This window comes from Dromaius novaehollandiae, chromosome 3 (genome assembly GCF_036370855.1).
Source record: "Dromaius novaehollandiae isolate bDroNov1 chromosome 3, bDroNov1.hap1, whole genome shotgun sequence".
In the NCBI taxonomy this organism is placed as follows: domain Eukaryota; kingdom Metazoa; phylum Chordata; class Aves; order Casuariiformes; family Dromaiidae; genus Dromaius; species Dromaius novaehollandiae.
In genome coordinates this window covers 92128546-92150797 of record NC_088100.1, presented here as the reverse complement: position 1 = coordinate 92150797, position 22252 = coordinate 92128546, and the positions used below count along the sequence as shown (strand labels likewise).

The following is a 22252-nucleotide window of genomic DNA, read 5'->3' as shown; positions in this document are numbered from 1 at the left end:
TTCTTTGTATGTTCATGAAAACTAATCAACACAAACTTAAAAGATAAAAATTACAAGAATAACAGCACTGGTGACAAGAGTGACTCAATAACTGAAAATTTACTTAGACACAAGATCAAACTAATCAGTTTTGCACAGATTATCATATATGTGAGAAATGTACAATATTCTGTTCTTCACCTTCCTACTCGTTTGCAAATTCAACTGTTAGACTTGCCTTTGTAGACACTAAAGTAGTCTTCAACTTTTCGCAGCAGAAGGAAGACATGCTTGTTTTCCAGAGTAGCATATCTGACAAGTATCACTACAGCCAGATGAGCTTTCATGCTTTCCTACTGTAAAAAAAATGCCAAATTTTCTGTAATTAGATGTTTAAAAGCTGCATCCTTCTTATGAGAGTCTCTTCTGTGTAGCTTGAAACTGTTCGAACAAATTCTGTGATACAGTGAATTTTGGAACTTTTTGGACAAGATGAAATAGAACCATAGAAAAATCTAGGTTTGAAGGCGTCTCTGAAGGTGATCTGTTCTAAAGCCCTGCTCAAAACAAGGTTACATTGTTAGATCAGGTTGCTCAGGGCTGTGTACAGTTGAGTTTAAACATCTCTGAGGATACAGATTACACAGCCTCTTTGGTTATCTATTCCAGTGCGTAACAGCCTCTGTGAGGGAGAGTTTTTTCCTTATAGCCAGCTAGATCTTCTGTTATTGCATCCCGTGAATTTTGTCGCCTGTATTTTGGTATGAATCTCTGAGAAGAGTCTGGATTCGCATTTTCTACAAGCCCATTTTAGGTAGTGGAAGAGATTGCTATTACATCTCTTTTGCAGATTTAACAAGCCCAGCATCCTTAGCCTCTCCCTCGTCTGTCATATGCCTTTAACAACTTTAGTGGCCCTCCGCTGAACTCTTCCCAGTTGTTGGTATATCTGTTCTACTGAGGGGCCCAAAACTGGACACAGTGCTCCAAATGTGGCCTTGTTCTTATATAGATATGTGTGTGTGTGTGTGTATACGCACGTGCGCGCGCGCGTGTGTGTGTATATATACATACACACACATATATACATGTTACGTATATTATAAAAATAAAATGTAAAGGGTATTTTACTGATCATTCATTCTCATAGTTATGTGAAGCCTTACGTGAATCTGCCACAGGGATTTAGTATGCCAAACCTTTTTCAGACTTGGGTCTTTGTTACAAATGTTACACCTTTTACTTATAAGTAATATTATGTCTTGATTTTTTTTTCTTTTTTAGCATCTAATAGAACGCCTAATAGAAATTTAACACCTAATAGAATCATGATCAAATTTTCCCATCTCCTTCTAGTTCTTTATCTCTCCTTGTAACAGTTTTCTCCTTAAAGTCCTTCCTAACAAAGCACAAAATGTATGTATTTCTGTTTTGTTTTTATCTTGTTTTGTTTTGTTTTATAAGCCATACTGTCCCCTTTCTCTGCAGTCAAGTTTCTGGTCTTTCCAGGTCTTCAATCAGTTATTTAGGATCTCTGATGCTAGTTTTGTTTAGCAGTAGTATTTGTATCATTTTCTACTTGCTGTTTATTGGGATTTGAGGTCTATATGCACAGAATCTTTAATCACCATTTTTATGCATCTTAACATCTTGAATTCATTTAAGCAGATGAAAGAGATCAATAGGTAAGGTCTTAAACATTCTTCATAGCCAGATGCTCCTATATTTTGCATGCAGAGATCCTCCAGCTGTTGTCAGCTTGACAAATGAACTGAGCTCTGAATGTGTCCCCTGTTTACTTTAATGACCAAAGGTTCAGGCATTCCAAACTCCATGCTCTGTTTCTGCATTGAAATGTGTAGGCCTAATAGCAAGAAAGCTTTATTAGTTTAGTATGTACTACATTTCTGTTTTAGTGCTGTCAGAAATACTTAATTTTAAACGTTTGTAAGTGTCTCCAGACTTGAACTCCAGACACAGAATCTTTTAACTACTTCAGATGTGCTTGGGTCATATGTGAGGGGGAGGGGAAGGAGGAGCTTTTTTAAATAGCTGGCCTTTGAACCATGGAATTGGAAAGGTAATTCTTGTTTGGCTGTGTTACCCAGAACTGTTTTTTGAATTTTCTATAAAGTTGCTATAAATCAAAGCTGCAGTCTGTCCTGCTCAGCATGCATACAGATACTTCAGTTAGTTTTAGATATTTTTCATTATTCCAGCCTTTGCAAGGCTGGAAACGAATCTGTAGCCATTACTGTATTCTCTGCTATTATTTACGGTAAGGACTGATATCGAAATACACGCAGTGTCCTACTGTAGGAATTTCCCATACGCAGAATCTACAGACTACCTATTGTCACAATGTAGAAATTGCTGACATACTAGTTGGTAGGTAACACAGCATGTGGGAGCAGAATTTAGAAGACATTATAAACTATGTTATCATCAGACTATTAAAATAATTGTTATAAAATTCAAGACATTAAATACCATAAAGATTTTATTGTTACTTAATGATTTAGGAATACAGAAAGAGGAAAGTCCCATAGGTCCAAGCACAGCCAAAATCTCTGCCAAGGTGCAATTTGGAAAGATGCCATTTTACCTCCAGGAAAAGATCCTGCCAGAAGCCTGGACTAATAACAGAGTGTTCAGACTCACTACCTAAATAAGGAGCCTCTGCAGTTTATTGACTGATGATGATACATAAAAGTATATTAACAAATCCCAATAATGGCATAATACCAATATTTTAGTCTCACATGTGATTGAAAAGAAACAGAGTACTTAACATAAGGGAGCAGAGAGAAACTATCCACCCTCATATTCCTGTTCTTGTTAGCCTGGTTTTCTAGAGAAACAGATATATGCAGTCATGCTGACTGTCCCTGTTTAACACATTCAGAACCCACTGGCCATGATCAGCCAAACTGAACAGAGGCATAATTGTCTCTGAGATCATTAAGTTTTTGCTAGTTTTGTGAAAAAGGTGGCTAGATAAGGAGAGAAGTGTAACAACAGCCTCAGCCTCTGTCTTCTGCATGAACTTACATATTGTTATGTAAGAGAGAATTCACCTGGGGAGTGGGGTATGTTTAAATACCCTGAAAGTAGAGGAAGCTTTAACTGGAGCTTGCAGTCAGCTGAGGGCACAAATTAGTTGGAAACAAGGCTTTACTAACTCTTCTACTTGCAAAACTCCTGGTTTAGTGATATCACCATATCCTTAAAGTTTCTACTCACAGCACACAAATTTGTAAACTGTTTACTTTTCCCAGTAAGTTTTCGTATCTCTTAATTTTTCTTTCATATGATGTAGCTTTTCCCCATTTACATTTATTACCACTCTTCCAATGTCATAGTATCCATAAACATCTGTGAGCTTCTTTACATTGTAATCAGCATAGACTAAATTCTGCTGTCATTGACAATACAAGTCACAGTCATAGTGCACTTTTGTCCCATATTGCAATTACCAGTATCATTTTCTTTCATTATATGGACAGCCAGTGTGAGCTTACATTCAAGTAATTTCATCAGTAAAAATGCCCTGCTTAAAATCTCCAGGTTTCAGTTCTGAGGTAGAATTTGTGACTCCAGCTCATGCTGTTGTGTTCTAGGGAAGGAAGAGGAAGATTGGATTCTTATGTACTGTGACCTTTGCTGGCCCTGGCATCATGAAATGAAAAGTTATGTTGCTGTGTATGTTCCAGTTGCCGTGTGCCTAAAATTACTCCTTTGAACTCGCTGTGAGGTCAAGTAATTCTTTTTATCCTTAATAGAATTTATCAAATAGATGAAACTCTGGTCAGATTTATTTCAGACTGTTCTTTTCAGAGCTGCTCTTTGCTTTCATTTCAGGGTACTTCTGGAAAATTTTGCTGTAACAAACTTCCTAGTCCTGCATTTCACTTTTGTAACAGTTTTTGCAGTTTTACATCATTTTAAAATCTCTCTAGTATTTTGCACTGTGCTTTCTATTGTAATTTAATCTATTTTTCTGCTTTTTTGAAACACGTAATCAGTTGGTAGCATTTCTTTTTCGAATCTGAAAACATTCTTTTGTTTGTTAATCAGTGCTTTGGAATTATATGGTTGATTAACCTCCCTGCAGAAGCAAGCTGTTGGACTCATTTGGCCATGCCATCTCTTGAAATATTGTACTCTTAGTTCATGTCATAATCTTCCAGTATTAATATTTCTGTAGCAACCTTTACATTTCTCAGTTCATGTCTCTAGCCCATTTTGTCTGTTTTTAGGCAGCATTTTGAATGAAACACTTAATAGGAATTAGTTATAAGCAGGTGGAAAGTGCCCTCAAGTCCTCCTTATTTTTGACTTTATCCTTTTTTAGTGTTGTCTCCTCCATTTCTGGAATTTGTTTAACTCTTAGACTGCGGCATGTGTGTCATTACTAGTCAGTTATATTCAGATAGATCTGTTCTTGTTCTGTTTAAGGTTGCTTTCTTAGTAAAGCTTCTCCGTGTCTGTGATTGTAATGCTAGTTGTCAAAGTGTTCCAGATTTTCCAAGATTGAGGATGTGCTGTTTTGCTTCAGATACTAGCACAGTTTTGGCAAGAAGTTTCTAAAAAAATACTAGCCAAAGAAAAAGTGTGTGTGGGGGGAGAGATTATAGAGGAAAAGCTTTACACTTTTTCTGTTGAGTCAGATCTGCCAAAATCCTTGGATTGCAGCTAAAGTTGACAATGATTTTGTTTTGGTGTCCCACAATTTTTTCTCATGGTACACTATATAATCTCACTGAAACCTCTTTGATTGGTAGAAGGGCCTACCATGGTTTCGTGAGTAAGATATGTAGTATCATCCATGGACTTGTAAAGTTTATCATTCAAAGAAAAGAAATTTGGGAAAATGCAGCAAGAAGGAAAAGTGAAATAGTCCTTTTAAAATACCTTCACCACATCTACCTTTCCCCTTGCACCAGGATAGCTCAGTCTTTCCACTAGCTTCTCTTTGTTTCAGTGGAATGACATTTTTGCTGCTGCATGCTCACCTTATGGTGGTCCCCAGCTGTAGCAGCACTGGCCACTTCCTTTTGACATTATAGTGCTTTGTCTGTACCCAGGACAATAGTTGTGACTTTCTTGTACAGAGTTTCTTTAAGGAAAAGATTCTTGTTCCTCATAATGTAAGAGGTGTAGGTTACAATTTAAAAAATGCTAACAAGGGGGGTAGGACTTAAATCTGTGGAGTAGTGTTTGAGTCCAGAATTTACTCTTTTGAAATTAAAGCTATTTTCAAGTCACAGTTTAAGTAAAACTGCTGGCAAATAGTTTGCACCAGCGGTAACTGATTCAAGTCAATCAGAAGTAATCAGTCTCAAGAAAGAGGGCGTTTCCTTTGAACATTTACTTATAAAACTATCTTTCAAGCATCACAGCTGTGCAGACAGCCAAGGTTAAGTATAAAACATTCCGTCTAAGAATGTGCAGAAACAGAAAGCAAATTAGTAAATATAAATAAGATTTTATTACTAGTTTATTCATTTGTAGAACTTGCAGGATTCCTAGGTCAATCTGTTGTTGGATTTACCTTTTAACCCAAGAGAATGGAAAATTCATCTTTCATGGCAAGAGTGCTTGTAGGTGTATATATACATATATTAAGAACTACTCTTCCAAAGGAAACCACCCAGGGCTTGGGGTGCCAAGCTTTTCTTGTTCTTGTCCACATGGCAAAGACAAGCAGCCATAGCCAAAAGTAATTCCTGAAAAGGATATACTGTGTAAATCTCCAAGGATTAGTAGAAAGACAAATTACTTGCTGAGTATGAATAGAAAATTAGTTAGGTGTCTGTCTTGTTTTAAAAAAAAAATCTTTCCACGTTCTGAAAGTTTTTCATCCTAATGATACTTATCTATTCACCAGCAACTAAAAGTGAGATGGGTCCTTTGCCACATTTGTATTTGAATACAGTCCAACATGGAAGAGCAGTTTGAGCCATGGAAAACCTATCAGTTCCCACAAATATTAATCTCCCAATACTTTTACAGAGAGTCTCCATAATTTCCTTAGGCATGAATGAATCCGTAATGCCTGTACTATGTCACTTTTTGCAGAAGTAAAATTTAACTGAAATTTAAATAAAGCTAATGCTTGAAGCTTACTGCTTTGTGTGCTAATGTAGCAGCTGTCTGCTTTTTTTTTTTGCATGTTTTGGTGCTGCTGTAGTCAGACATCTGCCCCTAGAAAAATCTTGCCACATCTGAGGTAGAGTCCCCGCCTTTACATTTTTTATAGGTTTTTGAGGTTCACTCACAAAAACTCTCATTCAGATGACTAGTTGAAAAGTAAAGGAGATGTCTTGTTGAAGAATAGTGCTGTGTCATGTGAGGTGTTGGTTTCAGGTATAATTCTGGCTGCCTGTAGATTTCAAATGTGGGAAACTTGGTGAGTTCAGCATAGGATAATCTTCAAGCTGTGAGTAAACCACAGGATGAAATAAAAACAAGAATGACTTCTCTTAAAAATGATTCATCTGCGTTCTGTTCACTGAACATAAGAAAGAGTTTTTACTCTGATATTGACAGTGCTGTTCAGTGCTCTGAGCTACAGCTCTGCTTTACATGTAAGTTGTGTTCACTTAATGAAATGCTTGTAATTGTCCCTGGTTTTAGTTACGGTCTTTTGAATAGAGAGCATTTTGATGATGTTTTTCTGGGCTCACACAAGCTGAGGAGCTGTAGTATTATTTCATGGTAGAGTAGCACCTGTCATACCATGTTATGGGCTCTGCTGTGCCACTCACTATACATACTCAGAATAAGTAGTCTGTCCATTTCCAGAGAGCTAATATCTAAATTCAACAGTGCAGAGAAACTGTTTTGCTTACTCATCATCCAGGAAAATATTTTCTCATTATTAATGAGCTTCATTACTTAGAAATCCTAATTACAGAGGGCAGATTGAGTAACAGTCCATTTCACAGAACTCTTTCAGTGTTTAAGATGGGAAGATACAGCGGTTTGAAGATGTGCTTGGAGGTGCTGTGGAGGGCTAGTACAGTAAATGGCAGAGAAAAGAATGTTTTCATAAGCCAGCTGTGTGAACAGCTGCATCTTGTCTGATTTTATCATTTTAATGAAAAAATCTGAATGCTACGTAAATAACGGAAATTACTACAAATCCTTCATCTATATACAATCAGTGTGTTACAGGCGCTGCCATGATAGATTAAGATACTGAAAAAGATGAGAAAAAGAGTATTGAGAAGTGGCATTGCAGACAAGCCTGGAAGGATTTTGTTTTGTTTTCTCCGTAACTCAACATGAAAGAAAGCATGAATGTGTTTGTGGAGGAAGGGATAAATGGGCAATGGAAATGGATGTCGCTAGCTGAGTGAGGGATCAGGATGTAGCAATTTACATATATGTATATTAAAAGCTTTAATATCTTGTTCAGGATGTGGTGAATAAGGGGAGCTGGTGGACATTTGAGAAGTCTGATACCTTATTGTTACTGAAAAGGAAAGCGATTATTAATGGTAGCCTTTTATGCCAAGAGCCATGTAAGTATCTGGAAGGAACAAGAGGTTCAGTGGTTGACTAAGAAGAGATCCTATTTTTCTGTTTTGAAGTGTACGTTGTTTCCTTGGAGTGCAATAACATTTTCTGACCAAATGAAAACTAGTTCCCCCCCTCCCCCCCAGATTTACATCCTCTTCCCTAAAAGACCTCTTCTGTTGTCTTGGAATAAAGAATATTTCAGCCTCATGGCCCAAGTATAGGGCAGATGGTGCCCTCAGGGAATTTAAATCTGATATCAGCACGTTGTCACCTGTGGCTGGGAAGTGCTGTAGTTAGGCTAGTTCTGCAGTGCAGTCACTACGATGTCAGAAACAGAAGAGAGAGAAATTTTTCTTTAGCAGATGCTGCGTACAACAGTTTTGCAAACTGGGTAATGTTATTCCTTGGCTTGCTGCTGTGCATCTGACAGAAAATGATTAAAGCGAGGCACATACACATGCAAAAGTACTGTGAGTTAAAAAAGAATATAATTGGTTTCAGCATGTAGTAGGTTGAGAGAATTAGATATCGAATACATCCATGGTTGGCAGCTTTAGCATGGCTTTAGATGATAATGGACCTCAGTATGAATTTTAGGAGTATACTGCATTTATCACCATCAAGGGGTACCAAACTCCAAATACTCACTTTTCTTAAAGTAAAACCAGTACAGAGTTGTTAGCTGCATTCTGTTCTTGAACTGAATGCAATATGGGGTATGTTTAAGTGTGGGAAGGTGACCCTTTTCATTTGCATTACTTTCATCATTACCATTTAAACATTATTAGACTAACATATTATTCAAGTGAATCATTGTTTTGAATTACTGAAATGCTTTTCACAATTTCTTCTTAAAAGGGCCAGAAAGGTGAAGAGCTTGAAAAAGGTTAGGCAGAACAGATTTATTTAGGATGCCATTTTAGGAAAAGTGATAATTTTAACTGCTAACCTGGGAAGTAGTGTAGGAGTTAAGAAAATTAGGTATCCAAGTATGTGGTAAGTACTAAATATAACTTAAATAGTCTTGAGCAAACCTTACCAGAAGAGAGAGGGTTTTTTTTGTTTTTTTTTTTAAAGAAAGGAGACAAGCATTGCATGAGCAAGGACAGCACAGAAGGGAAAGAACAATGTAAATACTGGAAAAGTTGATAGTATTTTTGCAGTGAGAGTAAGATAAGTGAATGGAAAACTCTATGTATTGATAGAAGGAGTCACACAGGGCAACAGCACTTGAGAACATGGTGTTTGAGTTAGAATTTAAAATGCTTCAGTGAGATGAATCCATACTTACCTGACTCTCAGCGTTTTTGAGATCTGATTCTGTGTTGCATCTCTTGGCAGTCAGCAGAAAAGATTCAGTGTTGGGGGAGTTAAACCACCCAGATCCTGACTGACTTTTACCGAGGGTTGTTCTCATCGAAGGTAGCATCCTGTAAGATGCCTTTGAAGCAACATGCAGTTACAAATAATCCAAAGCACTTGGTATTGCACATTAATCAATTTCTGGTCCCTTCTCCCCTGCCAGTACTGACAAATTGATGAAGCTCACAAAACTCATCAAGGAAAGATGCCATGTGTCTCATCCCTGTCAGAACAAAGAAAAATTATTTCATTTGATTTAGCTTTCCTGTCACGAGCAGTGGGCTCACACACAGACGCAACTACAGAAATAAAAAAAAGTTGTAAATTTCTGTCTTTGTGAAGGGTGGGAGCAGGAAGAGGGGAAAAAATAACTTATTGTCCCTGAAGCAGTTGGTTTTTATTTTGATGTCTCACATGAGAGTTGGAAGAGTTCCTGGATGCTATGCAGACTTTCAGAAAAAGAAAGATTTCTGTTTGTTTTCTATATATATTCAGGAGGATACTGTTTTGATGATGGTTGTTTTCTTTTTCTGTACTACGTGCTCAGATTTTCCTGGTGCAAGGGCATGTTATGATACGTGTCACCCAAAAGATGTATTTCAGGGTGCATTTAGAGGAATTTAAAATTGATGAATTAATCATGCCAAATAAAAATGAATAAACATCACTGGTGAATGGATTAGGTTGTTTTCACCGAGAAACCATTCTGTTGCAATGAATCTAATTACTTTAAGGATGTCAGATCTATTAAAATCTATAAATAGAAATGTTTTTCATAGAGAAGGAAACTGCCAGGTATAGAGTAAGTTTAAAAAAAAAGATGAACAAGGTAGAAGTGCTGAGGCTGCACTTGCATGAGGAGCTGAGCTAGTCAAACAGCTCCCTGCCTCTGAAAATGGCAGGTCTCACTGCTCTTCCTTCCTCCCTTGCTTCTAGCCCTTCTGCCTTGCCGCTTCCTTGGAGGCAGTTCTGGTACTCAGGAGAGCTTTCCCCTGGCTGGTTGCACGTGCTGCCGGGCTCCCCGTTGTGCAGGGTGTTCTCTGTCAGGCTGGGGATTACGCTGTCGCGGTGGCGGTGGCAGTCAGGTGAGCACCAGAGCTGGCGCAGCTCAGCTGCAGGAGCGTGGCCCCCAAGGGAGAAGGGGACTATCCCCGTTTCTGCAGCAGTGAGCTGTTAGATCAGGTCATGTCATCTCACAGAGCTGATGAAATGGATGATTAGGGCATTTGTGTTAAATATCAAACTTCTTTAACTGTTTTAACAAATAAACTGCCCTGATGAAACTGCCTCTGATTTGGAGTCAGGTGCTGACGTAGAATTTAAACATGAAAAGGAACAAATACTAAACCAGGCCAGGTTTGTAAGTGTTAGCTTTCTGCCGCCCAGATGAGGTGTGCTGGAAGATGGTATGAGTGCTCACTGGAGGCTGCGAAAGCCATTGTAAGAGCTGAGTAAGTGCCGAGGGGTTAGCTGGCTTTCTGCTTTATCTTATGTATATAGTGTATATATATGTATATATGTATATATAATAGTGGTTTTAGAGGGCGCCACTTGCGTTTGTTGCGGCTGGTCGGTGTCAGCCGTAGCACACTTTTTGTTAGATTGCTGGGTGGAAAGACTAGAACTTGCGTGCCTTATCCAGCAGGGCTGTGCTTACCGAGGGCAGCTACTGCTGCAGTAATGAGCAGGGATTAAGGCTACATGAAACACAGTTTTTATTCTGTTTTCTCCATTTTGGTTACCCAGCTGAAAAATGAACAAATAGAAAAAAAAATATTTGGATCAAACCAAAGTCAGTAATTTCTCCCAGAGCTTGGCTTTGAGAGATCTCATACAAAGAAATAGGGACTATTGACTTTGATTTTTAGGTTGTGTCATAGTTTCCATGATGCCCTATATGTATGTCTGTACTACCATGCTGCTGCAGGCTTTCAATGAATAGTTGCATTTTGGCAATTCGGGCAAAGTTGATTGTTTTGGAGGTTTGGGGTTATTTTGGAATAAAATTCCGTTTCTCTCCTTATTACTATTTCATTATTTTAGAACTTTTACATATGTAGCCAAACTAGATGCAAAGTTAATTTCAGGTAAAAAAAAAAAATAATTAAGAAAGCAGTTTGGATGACCCTGTTGTATTTTCATTTGCTTTTTTGTGCATTTGTGTTCATCTGTACATACATATATGCAAATCCTGAATGTAAAGTGCTGAATTATTGCTCAAAAATCATCCTTAAAAAGATGGATTCTATTAAACAGCTTGCAAATTTAATTTTTCCTCAGATTGTCTTTTATAAATTTCAGAAAATCTTCCTATTAACTAGAGCTGGGTTTTTATTCTAGAAAGGTCTTAGGTTCTTATTGCTCCAACATTATTATGTATATGTTTGCTTAATCTATAAAGGTGTCTCCATGTCAATGTGGTATTTAGGTCCATTTTATGAAAATTAGAACAAAATTATTCTTAATAACAGTTGGCATCAGTCATGCCAATGCTCAGGTAACCTTTAATACTAAGCAACATTCTAGAAGAAAAATTCATTAGATCACCTATTTAGATACTCTGACATTATTCTGTCATGGCAATGAAGTGATTTACATGGAAAAAATATATGATGTCTGCTTTTAGACAAAATGAGTTTATTATGATTCATGGTTTTACTGCAAGTATAAGAGAAACTGCAAATGACCAGCCTGTTAGAAGTGAAACAGGACCTGTGATCAGTTTTCCTCCTTATTTTCTTCACCTATTTTAAAATATTTTGTTTTTTTTTTTTAAATAAATTAAAATACACAAAGCATGTCTTACAACTGAAGTAAGCTATAAAGATGGTGTAACCATAGTAACATGACTACATAACTGGGACTAGAGACAAAAGAGAGGGAGAACAATTAGCTTCAAACACAGAGTCGGAACAGTCAAGATGGTCAGGGACTCGGCTCCCATGCTGCATGAGAAGGTGAGGGCATTGAATGGGTTTGGTTTGGTGACGAGCAGGCTGGAAGGTGATCACAGCCAGCTGTCCCTTCCAGCCAGCACACTCATGGTTCTTTGATATGGTTGTTTGGGCAGGGACTTTTAGTAAACAGCACGGTCATATGTATGGTGAAATGGTATTAACAAGAAAGCAAAGGGCAAATCATCTTTTCTGATATATACTGTAAAATGACACTTGTAACTTTTCTATTAGTCTTCATACAGAACTATCTTTATCCTTAGACATCATGTAAATAAAATGATATTATGCACAGAGGCCTAAATTAGGATGAGAAGATGAGGTAGTGATGCTGAATAAGAATTATGAAAGTAGGGCATAGACTGACAGTCTTGGTACTCTGGAGGAAACAAGCGTTTTTTAGAGAAGATAATGGTTTTTATTTTATCTGATGTTATTTGCAAATAAAATTATGGCAGCAGATATAATCTTTCATAACAATGAGTTGAATAATCTCATAGCTTGAAGATTTAAAGATCTTAACATCTAGAAGTTTTTGCTTGTGCTAAATCTGGTAGGTGCATGAGTGTTCACAAAAAAAAATACTGTAGTTTATGTGGAAGAAGTACTCTGAAACAGCTTAGTTGACTTCCTGTTTTTATATCTATTTAGATTTCTTAACTAACAGAATGTTTTTACACATTTAAAGAAAATAAGTTGCCAGCAAGCTACTAAAGCTTACTAATTTTAGTAAGCTATGTAAAGTGATGAGTTTAGCACGGTATCGTTGGAAAGCACAGTTGTTTTTATGGTAACACAGGAACTGATTGGTGATTGGTCTTTTTTAGAGTTGGTTGATTTCAGAGTGACTTAAGTAGTCTGCTGAAATCCGTAAGGGGGCATATTGATTTACATAATCGATTTTGATCACATTTTGCTTTTATATGTTTAGATAATTTTCAAAAAAATGTTTATTTTCATTGGTTGCTATAGCTGTTGTAACACAGTGGTTTGCAGCAAAATTAACTATATACTGTTTGTTAAACATGGAAATAAACTACACTAATTTAGGCAACTAGATAAGCCCAGTCTGCTTGAATGCTTTTGAAAAGTGTCTTTGAAAATGGAAGGCCATGTCCTTAAAATTTGTAGTTAGTCCATGTCATTTCACTGGGTTTATATTCATAGAATGAAAACGGAAACTGCCTTTCCTGCTTCTTCAGCTTCTAGTCAGTTTCTTGATTTTTTTAATTAACATGTCAACATATATATGTACATTTTTTGCATCTGCTAACTGAACTAAAAGCTTTAGGGCAAAAGCTTTTGAACAGTGGAAGTCCGTACATTTAAGAAAATGTCTATAGTAGCCTTTTTTCCCACAAGGTTTATGGAACAAATTAAGGCTGATAAAAAGAAGACAAGGTTGGGGTGAACATTGCTTGCAATTCAGTCTCTGTGGGAACTTTGCATCAGGCACAGGATGCAATATTTGGGAAGCAATATAGAGCAACTGGTATACTCAGACCAGGCAGGCTTTGCCCTGGACCATGGATTCTGACCGGTGGAGGTTGCAGCTGTATGCCTACGGTGAACGCTGGGGCACTGAGCACTGTTCTGGTGCCTCAGTGGAGCTTTAAATTCATCTAGTTTTCCTTTTTCCCTGGGCAGTTCATTTTCCGTATTTTAACACGCCAACCTGCTATGCATCAAAGCTCTGCTGAGGCATGGTTTGTCCTCAGTGACATTGACCAGACAACTGTCTCTGAGGGCATCCTTGGCAATGGAAAATGACCTGCTGTTGGATTCTGTGCCTGCAGATGCATTTGCAAGTAAAAGCAAAAGTGTGTTTAAAGTAATAATTAAAAATACACTCACACGAGTCAGACTAACATTCTCCAGGAAGATGGCAGGCGGTATCAGAGCCTATTTGAAACAAGGAAGCATTTTAACTATATTATTTTTATTCAGATGATTAATCCATGTCTTGTGTTAGGCATACATTGAATTTTTAATAATTTAGGCTTCTATTGCAATTCTCTATGTAAAAACTTGAAATTTCAGAACTATCCTTCATTGATTTCTGCCAGCACTATAGACCCTTGAGAGCTCTCCAAGATAGAAACATCTTTCCTGCAATACGCAGTTGCTTATCAGGACTCATATACTATTGTTCTCCCCTTCGTTTAGATGGCTTGGCTTCTCCTCTTGTACAGGTTATTGATGTTCAGTTTCTTGCTGTGTGTCATTTGTTTATCTGGCTCTTTGTTTCCTAAATCAATTTTTTCCTTGGAGGAACAGAGAGAAAAGAGTGGAAGAAGGTTTAACACATCAGGTACTGCAGGAGCAAAAAGGATATTTTGTTCTCTGGAGTACCTTCACTTCAGTCTCCATTTACTGCCATCAGCAGTAATTCTTTTGTGATTGTCTGAGTGTCTGCAACATTTTTTCTTTTTTCTCTCTTTGTTGGGGGGTGATGGTGGTGGTGAAAACTGTATCAAGACCTCAGTCATTACTTGGATGTAATTTCCTCACTTGTCTTCCGTGTTCTGTGATACGGATCAGGTGGTCTCTATTCAACCCTTCGTGTTGCTGATGTTTAAAGCCTCCCAGGGAGCCATAAGACAGCAGGTGCTTCAGCAACTGTGTGACCTGGCTGCACACTCTGTTGCCTTTAGTGACCATGAGGCAGACTGGAAATGTGTTGAATTGAATCTGGAAGGAAAATTTTTCCTAGTTTGGGGCTTCTACAATGCTTTGGGACTTACCCAGGATCCCACATGCTATGGCAAAATTCAGTCAGTCAGACGGTTGCATGATTTCCCTTGTGACTTCTGCTGAGCTGGAGGCCAGCCCCTGTGAATTTTATATATCACATCAAATTTCACTGATTGAAACGGCCTCAGCCCCCAGTTGGGATTTTCGCAGTAACAACTCAGTAGCAGAGAGGATGGGTCCTGCTGACAGATGTATCATTTCCTTTTCAGTAATCATGCTGTTGGCTATCAGTTTTTGATCTGCCATGTCGCCTCTTTTTCCTCCTGAATCATTGCCATTGTACATCACTTGCAAACATCATTCCCAAGGTTTTGAGGACAGCTTGAACCGTAGCTATAGCCAAGATGCAGGCTGGGATTTGCATCCGGCAGGACAGCCTGCTACCAGCGCAGATGGGGATCTGGCACCTGCTTTCCACAACAGGCCTTTTGCTTGGCTAGCCTGTGTATGCCTCTGTAACGATGATGGCTTTGTTACTTTCTCTGTTAACCATGCTGGTACCTCTCATGCAGTGTTAAAGACTTGCCTCATACTTTGAGCTGTTCTGCTGCATTGGGCTTCAGCTGAGACTGCTGTACAATGGCCAACTCATTGCCATCTTCTTAGTGCTGCTTGAAAGGGTATAGAAATAAGCTTACATATTATTGCCAGAGGTTTCAAAAAAAAAAAAAAAAAAAAAAAAAAAAAGGAAATTGGAGTGATAGAAATTGTTCGCTTTGGTATGGTTATTGTTGCTTTGGCTATATAGGTAAAGATTTTCTGTGGCTGAGACACTAGCTTTCCATCTCAAGGTGAGAGAACAGGAACTGTGGAGAAGGCTAAACCATTGTTTATGTTTCAAGACCTTTTTATTGTTTTGCCCTTTTTTTTCTTAATGACATGGTGAAGTGCTGGTTTAAATATCTCCAAGAAAATGGAAAAGGTAGATAGAAAAAAGATTAAGAGAATTTTTGGAGGAACAGTGTGCCTTCACAGGAATATGCATTTTTTTCTTTTCCCATTTGCTGTCATGGTAAATGAGAAAACGCTTAATGAAGCAACAGAGGTGGTCAAACATTATGGCTGATGGAAATTTTGTTTATTATGGGGTTCTAGTCTTTAATTTTGTTTGCCTCTTTTTTTTTCTTTTCCAACTTTGTTAAGCTCTGCTCATACTGGGAGCTGGAATGTTGTTGCCTCCCAGCTATAGAGCTTTACACAGACAGTTTATGATCAACTGAAGCATTTGTACATGTCTGTGGAGGTGGGTGATTTTCACAGGGCTTCATCTGTGCTCGTTTCTCACATTAATTCAGTTATCTAACTATCAGAAGTAGGGCTGATTGATTAAAAAAAAAAAAATGCCCTATGACTGATGAGGACTCTGGGTAAAAGTCCAGAAATGAAAGCGGCAACCTGGAACACAATATTTTGCTATATGAATTAAAGAAATGTTACTAGCTGTGGCATTAATACTATCTTTCTGGACATTTGAGGATGACACCATTTTATTAGATGATGCAGATACTGTAGGCAATATTAATGTAAAGGCAAAAAGTTGCTTCTGCTGTAAGAAACACAGGAAAAGCACAGATTGCAGCCTGCAGAGATGACAGGTCACAGTATACAGAGGTCTTGCAGTCAAGATGGAGTATTGTGTATTGGGATTTGTTTGCTTTGAGTCTTTATTAAAAAAAGAGGCAGTGCTGAGTTTTTTGAAGAGTTTTAGTAGGATAATTTATCTGGTAGATATTGCATTTTGTGTACCACGACTCTGGGAGAGTAAGACAATGGCAGCAACAAAATCTCTGGAGAATGAGATGTTTTTACTAGTGTGTTGTTTTAATAAAGCTAGGACTTACTTCTACCCACCTTCAGCTAACTGCAATTCAGAAAGCTTGTGTTTTGATAAAAACATCTGCACATCTGCACATTCCTTCTAACACCACCACCAGTTATGGAAAAGAGGGACAATAAAGCTCAGCACACTATTTTTTCAAAGATAAAGGGCCACCCGATCTGATGTATGTCATATATTTGGTTAAAAAAATGATAAATTGAGAACATGTATCTGAAATGGCTTCTGTTCCTTATGCTTGTTCCTCATCGTAAGATAAATGGAAATGTGTGTCTCATTTCAGTTGAAAAATGCATCCAATTTCTGTTTTCAAACTAGAGAGTTGACGGTCTGGTGAGGTGAGACCAGGTGACATCAGCTGGCTTCTGGAGAAACAAGGAAAGAAAACTTCTAAAACACAAAGGTAACCGGGGGCAGGAGGAAGGGGAATAAAGAGCCATGCCTGAGAAATCCCTGATAAAAACTTAAGCCTAAAAAACTCTCCCTAACAGGGAACAGAGTAACATAGTATAGTCCTGGCTGCAATGTAGGTTAGCTGGATTTGTGTTCGTAGATTATTTATGGATAAACAGGGTAAATTAATAATATGGTTAATCAAGTTGTTTGTCTCAGGATGTTACATAGAATATTTATTTATGCAACAGCAGAAACACTTCGGAGAAGAAAAGCTCCCTTAATAAACATCCTATGTATAGGATTAGAGTTGCAGAGAAAAAAACAATTGTTTTGTGGTGGTTTCTTAATAATTTGAATCCTGCCAGAAACTGAATGCCCTATTTGATATACACCAAGGAGATATTAAATAAAGCCACAGCAAATAGTGTAGTACATTTATGTCCCATATTGTGTGGGAGCTTTCTTCTTTCTTTTTTCAAGTGTAAAACAATTAAAGCTCTAATGCTGCTTTAATGGATCATTATCCAACTACAGTACTGATGACAGGCTTACTCTGAATTTCTCTACAGCTATCAGTAGTCCTTAAGCCTTACCTGTGTTGGCATGGTTTTTTAACCCACTCTAAGGAAGTTTTTTTGAGAGGCTTGTAAAAGTCTATTATGGTTAAATTTATGATGCCAAAGATTTCAAAAAACCCCAAACAAACAAGACAATAAAACCCCAACCAACCACACCTAAAAGACTCCTATAGATCCAGTCAATCTATATTTACATGTATTTTATTCTGTGAGTAGCTAAATATCTAACATTTAATTTTTGGAGTGAAACTTAAATCTAAGTTGTACATGAGGCTCTGTTGTTTCAAATTTTCTTGTTTTTTTCTAGATTATTTTTATATTTCTTGTATAGCGGTAGTAGAATTACAGAGCAGCACTAACTAACTTGTACAATTGTGCACATCTTTTACCCAAAGGAAATCCAGAAAGAAAACAAGTCTTTCAAAGGTATCATCTATGTCCATGTATGAAAAGTCCTGTGTCAACAACTGCAAAATAGAACACATGCACACAGATCATTGTAATGCCAACGGTCTTATAGATTGCTGAGCTGTTCCCCATCTGGTAGATAGTGCAGGCTGAACCATGAGAGAAAGGCTGGCGTTATTATCTGTGGTTCTGTGATAGGAAGCTTCAGGAAAACCTATTATACTGACACTGTGTTGTGCAAGCTTCCTCCTTTGACAGAGTTGCTACAGAAATTCCAAGGGCCAGTCAACTTTGGACACTGCATAGCATGGTAGTGTGCCAGTGGTGAATCTTGGGCCAAAAGCAGTACCAAAAATTATGGGCAAAAATTATCAAAAAGACCTAATTAGGAGTTTGCTGCCACTTATACTTTCAGAAATAATTGATTTTTTGAAGCACTTTCTAAAAGCCAGCATAATAGTTGTAAAACTGAGGACTTTCATGTGATAGAAGGAAACTGTGTGCTCTATCTATACAGTCTTCTATTAAATTTGATGAAATAGTAAAAGTTGAGTGGAACTGGTTAAAAAAAAAAAAGTTGTCCACATTACCTCATAGAATCTACTGTGATTTTACTGCATAATAATGTAGCTATCCAGGGCATTATACCTCAAAAGTTGTGAAAATACACATTTTCTATCTGTTGCCAGGTTTGCAATTTAGTCACTAAATGGTGACATCACTGCAAGTTATGAAGCATTGCATCGCTGCATTAGTTTGATACAATACAGCTGTAGCTCAGGTTAGAGCACAAAATAATAACTGGTGTGCAGATACTAATTAGAATCTAGTATCTCATGCAGCTGTTTACATCTGCTTAATTAAACAGCAGTGACATCACATTAGCATTGATACTATAAATACACATTAGAGAAAAAGGTAGAATCATATTGTCCACTCTCTTAATGCTTAATCAATACAAGTTAGGTACTTTAGTGTGGGTTTTTTTTTTTTTAAGGTAACAAAATTTTATCTTCAAGTATGAGGCGGTCTGATAGGTTTGTTTTTGGTACAGTGCCAAAATTTTATAAAAAGACTATGCTCCTATAGGCAGACAATTAAAGTACTGTAGTAATATTTTTTAATGCATCTCTAAATGAAGACTTTTGAAAATATTAAAATTACTAACATATCTATAGCTGTAAGTCAGTGACTAATTTTGCTTTGGAGCTTTTAGAGGAATTGCACAGTCCATTTGTACAGTAATGGAAGGTAAGTAAATATTTATCTAGAAAAATGAAGTCTGTTTTAACACAGATAAAGTTCTAATGTTTTGACTATGTGGCCTGAACTCTCCCTTTTGGATACTTACCAGAGCAACTTCGACACAGGGCGGCTGGTTTGGCTTTTTGCTTAAGGAATCTGTGGAGTAACACAAGTGCCTAAGTTGATATTTGGAGAGGTACATACACTCAGGACAGGCCTTGGATTAACACAACATATCAACATAACAACAGAAAAATTTTACTTTGGTCAGAACTATCAATGTCTGCTAACCACCAGCATAAGAACACAACCTCAGTTGGTGCCATTTTTAATGATTAGAAATAATACATTATAAAACAAAAAGTGAAAAAATTCCAGCGTGATACTTATAAACAAAGAACAAATAGAAAACAAAAAGATTTTGTTTTTGCCTGATATATAGTATTAATAATACAACAGATCATTAGTCTGAGGTAATACCAGTATTAAATTTTAGTCCTTCAAGGACTACTTAAAATTAAGAACAATGATAGTAATGCATGTTGTGTTAAAAGCGAGACTTGATTATTAAGTCAACCCAGTCCCTTACCTTTTTTAGTTATGCATCTGTGGCTGCAAGTATAAAATTGGAAATAAATCTATACAGTAGGAACTACAGAACAGTAGAGTCCTGCATGGCACATCATTAGCCTCTGTCACTACTTAAAGTACAGTTGATTATGTAAAAAAATCAGACATTTCAATAGAAAAAAGGCTTTGTTCCAGAATAGCCCTTTAAAAAATTTGGAATACTGTTAGTTTGCATAAAATAGCTAAACAAAAGATGAATTCAGAAGTCCAAATTTTGGCATGAGGTAAAACCATGTGCATTTATTTCATCTGCATTTTAGAATTACTAAGCATAAAATTAAATACGTTGACTGTAATGAATTCAGTCATACAAGTGCAAGTCTTCAGCTATAATGTATTTTATGGCAGTTTATTTAAAAAATGTACCAGTAAATCATAAAAGAGGGATCATGTCCATTTAACTTTTATTGAAGTATACAGGAGGTTTTCTTTAGAATCAAATATGAGCATGAATATATGGCCAAACGTAAAATCTATCAAATTCAGTGAAAATTTTCTGACTTTAAATAGGAGCTGTAAGAATGACCAATATATATTCTTTGTTACAACCGCCCTCACTCTACAAGTAAAAAAAAATAATAAACATTCAGTAAACATTCTTTCCTAAGGTAGTTTCCCTTATATATCAGTGACTTATCCATTTCTTGTATACATAACTTTTTAAACATACCAATCAGTGGTTCTCACAATTGAAAAATAAAAGCACAAAAAAGTTTACACTCTTGTACAGGTAAATAAAAGATCATTTTGAATTAAACTGTATATCCTTAAGGGCATAGTATAGTTTCAATTTCATTACCTATTACATAATTAGCTTCTTACATACAAATATTGACATATTTGGCTTGTGCTTCAAAGCCTTTGCGTCTAGAAAGTCCATGTCAGTGCAGCTCATAACTTGAAATCACTGGGGATATCTTTACTGCTGCTGGGTTTAACCTGGTCGTGCAAGATAGTCTCTTCTGAACTTGTTGTGGCACTGCATTTTTCTGTGGAGTCATCAGTATCTGGATCCAATCCTTCAGGACAGGGAAGTTTTAGGAGCTCTTCCCGCAGCTGAGCTGTATGACGCTAAACATACAAAAAGAAGTCAGTGTTGAAGACCATAGTTAAAAATTACTTTTCACACTATTAGACAAAATAAGGCAAAAAAAATAGGGGTAAAAAAGGTTTAAATAGACTCTTTCAATGACTGGATAAGCTTCTCCCATAGTCCTCTGTATTTTAGGATTGGTACTTTGGAGTAATTAGCAGCTGCTACAGGGGACAAATGAAAGGAAGTAAAACAGAATGGCAGCAAAGTACCGTATCAATATAAATATTATGCTATGTATCTTGCAGTTGAATCATATCTGTGTTCTACGATCACAGCAGAAGCTGGCTTGGACAAGGTAGGTCAGACAGAACTTAATAAGGGTACATGGTCTTGATGAGATCTGTTACAGAGACAGATGTATGGAGATTTATATACTGATCACTGTAAGTAATAGTAACTCCATTTTGAAGTCCAGTCACTTTGGAAGAATGCAAGTCCAGCAATAGAAAAAGGAGACTTAAAAAAATTTGCTTCCCAAGAACAAAATTCAAAATTCTACTTTTAATTACATGAAAAATAGGTAATGGAGGTCTGTTGGCTGTATGGACACAAAATACACAAATGGTAGTACTTGGCCTAGGAGGGAAGGAAGCATTACAATTGTTGTATCTGTGTTGATAAAAGTTTTTAAAACACAGAGTAAAGCTAATTGTAATGGGCCACAGTTTTCTAACAACTTCTCCATTCAAACAGCTTATCTTCTGGCATGGAATTGAACTCTACTTGTAATGAAGGTTGGGTGTAGTACTACAGTTTTATCAAGAAAAAAACCCAACTCTTTGCAGGGAAAAGGCAAGCTCTTAAGTATTTGTAGAAAAAACAGGCAGGGAAGGAACTACTTAAAATCTTTCTTGTGGGAAAAAAAATACTGAAAAAGTGGCCTTCACATACACTTCATTTGTTTAAATGTTTTAAAGTTGCTGAGTTTTATTATTATTATAAATTTCAGCTGCTGAGCAATTTCTCTGTAATTTTGTCATCTTTGGATTACATTATTGAACATAAAAGTATAAAAAACAAGTCTCACCTTAAGGGCTGCGGCATGATGGGACATAGTCCTGCCTACCCGTTTGTCACTGCTGTACTGCTGTATGTCTGCTATCCACTCCTCACATTGAGCCATGATCTCCACTCTTTTCAAGTAAAAATGTTTGTGGATAACCTATAGGAAAATATTCAGAATGAAAGAACAGCACATTCATTGTTTTCTAAGAGCCATATACTAAGTAATACAAAATCTGCAAGTTTTAACCTAGTCATATAAGTCCAATTGGATATAAGGAAAAAAAATCACTATGAGAGTAATTCAGCATTGGAACAGGCTGCATGAAAAAACTGTGAGGCTTCGTCCTTGGAGGTTTCCAAGACCCAAGTGGAAAAGCCCTGAGTAACATGGTTTGAATTCATGCTAACCCTGCTCTGAGCAGGAGATTGGCCTAGATCATCTCCCAAGGTCCCTTCCAATCTATGTGAATCTATGATTTTG

General features: G+C 37.1%; 1 protein-coding gene and 1 long non-coding RNA gene across 8 annotated transcripts in view; one reads left to right on the top strand and one right to left on the bottom strand.

The window, feature by feature from the left end:
- The window catches only part of LOC112997115 (uncharacterized), a 38027-nt gene that overhangs the window by 11777 nt on the left and 3998 nt on the right, over positions 1–22252 (top strand). Inside the window, exons 4-5 of one of the 2 annotated variants that reach the window (XR_010388505.1) lie at positions 16732–16816; positions 21012–21061. This is a non-coding gene — a long non-coding RNA (uncharacterized LOC112997115). The remainder of the gene's footprint in view (positions 1–16731; positions 16817–21011; positions 21062–22252) is intronic. The other variant, XR_003262624.2, reaches the window with a different exon arrangement.
- The window catches only part of BIRC6 (baculoviral IAP repeat containing 6), a 197715-nt gene continuing 195520 nt past the window's right edge, over positions 20058–22252 (bottom strand). For all 6 annotated transcript variants that reach the window (XM_026122951.2, XM_064509464.1, XM_026122955.2 and 3 more), the window contains 2 exons: positions 21794–21928; positions 20058–20741 (listed from right to left, as the gene is read on the bottom strand). In XM_026122951.2, the coding sequence (XP_025978736.2) occupies positions 20562–20741; positions 21794–21928 (315 nt within the window). In that variant the 3' untranslated portion in view covers positions 20058–20561. The remainder of the gene's footprint in view (positions 20742–21793; positions 21929–22252) is intronic.